The following is a 1465-nucleotide window of genomic DNA, read 5'->3' as shown; positions in this document are numbered from 1 at the left end:
TTTTTGGTTGAGGCTGTCTCGCTTAGATCTCCCAGGCACAGCAAGCAGTATTGCAACCAAAGGCCTGCAGATTAGGACAGTGAACCCACATCTGCTCCTCTGTGAAGATTCCTAATTTTCTATTTTATCTCTGCAGTAAACTTGACCCTAGAGTGTCACAGATATCACATATGCTAAGGAGCCACCATTAATTGATTATTAATTCAAGTGATACAAATAAATTCCATGAACCTATCGATAAGGTTTTTTAGTCATTTGCAAGAATTGATAGGAAGTAACTATGTTGCAATATAAAATTAAAATTAAGTTTAAAATAATAGACTTTATCATAGACTATCACAAAATTATGAGCGTTCCCAAAGCCGGATTCTTTGTGACCTTAACACCTGCTTAAATCAGGCAGACTGTGAAAAATAACTTTATCTCATAAATATTTGGTATTCAAACAACCACCACAGTTTATTATATTATTTTAAAAATTAAATCATTTTGAGCTCTGAGCAACAGCAGTTCGAGTCCCGGCCCAAGCTGAGCAGCCGCTGAGCTGCCAACAGGTGGCAGGATGGCTCATCTAAAAAAAAAAAAAAAAGAAAAAGAAAATTAAAAATTAAATCATATCTACATACGTTTAGGAGACAAGGCTTTGGTGTCTGTTCAGTCTATTTTGACTACCTTTGCATTTCACATGAACTATAGCAGGTAAATTGGCTTTAATTTTAAACAGCCCGCCACAATGATTACATTAGCCTGTTATTATCAGTTTAAGTCATAGAGTCCTGTTCTGTTTCACAAAACAAAAAAATCAAAGTTAATGCATATCTAAACTTAAACTTGCTCCAATATCAATAAAATCTCTGGCTACTATATGAAGTATAGTCTTTGGGGAGCAAGGGTGAAACCATGTGAACCCATTTAAGGTAGACTATGGAATAGTGAAGCCAAGTTCATCCAGTCCAGGTGTCTACGTACAGCAGTACTGAGAGGGCTTCCTTTAATTGAGGATTTTGGAAAGGTATTTAAAAGCATCAGACACTCTAAGGAGAGCTGTATACAGTTTATTACACCAGTTTCTATGTCCCATCTGTAAATGATTAAGGTTTGAGAATAAAACTCTAGTTCCTTTCACCAAGAAGCTTAAGATATCCTTTAACCAGTATGATAAAGGGAAGAGTTCATATCCAGTTCGTATCCTCTCCTTATATTCTAAATTACTCTTGTCCCAGTGTCTATATTGGCCTCTCCCCTCTTTGCTTCAGGCTCCTTATTACACAGGTAATTATGAGACTTGATTGTTAAGTCCAGGGAAGGCTGTTTTAAGGCCTCAGCTCTGACTCTACCACCTGAGCGCTTCCTGGCTCCTTCCTGGTAGCTAAGTCTACGGCTGTGTCAGAGAGGATAAGAGCGAAACCATTTTGGCAGGCAGAGATATTTCCCACTTGCATTGGGAGCTGAAAATGGTTCTCCC

At 37.9% G+C, this 1465-nt stretch overlaps 1 protein-coding gene across 1 annotated transcript in view; it reads left to right on the top strand.

Annotated features, from left to right (window-relative positions):
• Positions 1 to 1465, top strand: part of SYT10 (synaptotagmin 10) — a 66662-nt gene that overhangs the window by 43637 nt on the left and 21560 nt on the right. Inside the window, exon 4 of the mRNA XM_019625665.1 lies at positions 1257 to 1272. Within this exon, the coding sequence (XP_019481210.1) occupies positions 1257 to 1272 (16 nt within the window). The remainder of the gene's footprint in view (positions 1 to 1256; positions 1273 to 1465) is intronic.

Source organism: Hipposideros armiger, unplaced genomic scaffold, assembly GCF_001890085.2.
Source record: "Hipposideros armiger isolate ML-2016 unplaced genomic scaffold, ASM189008v1 scaffold_638, whole genome shotgun sequence".
NCBI lineage: Eukaryota > Metazoa > Chordata > Mammalia > Chiroptera > Hipposideridae > Hipposideros > Hipposideros armiger.
This window is presented reverse-complemented; position numbering and strand designations above follow the sequence as displayed.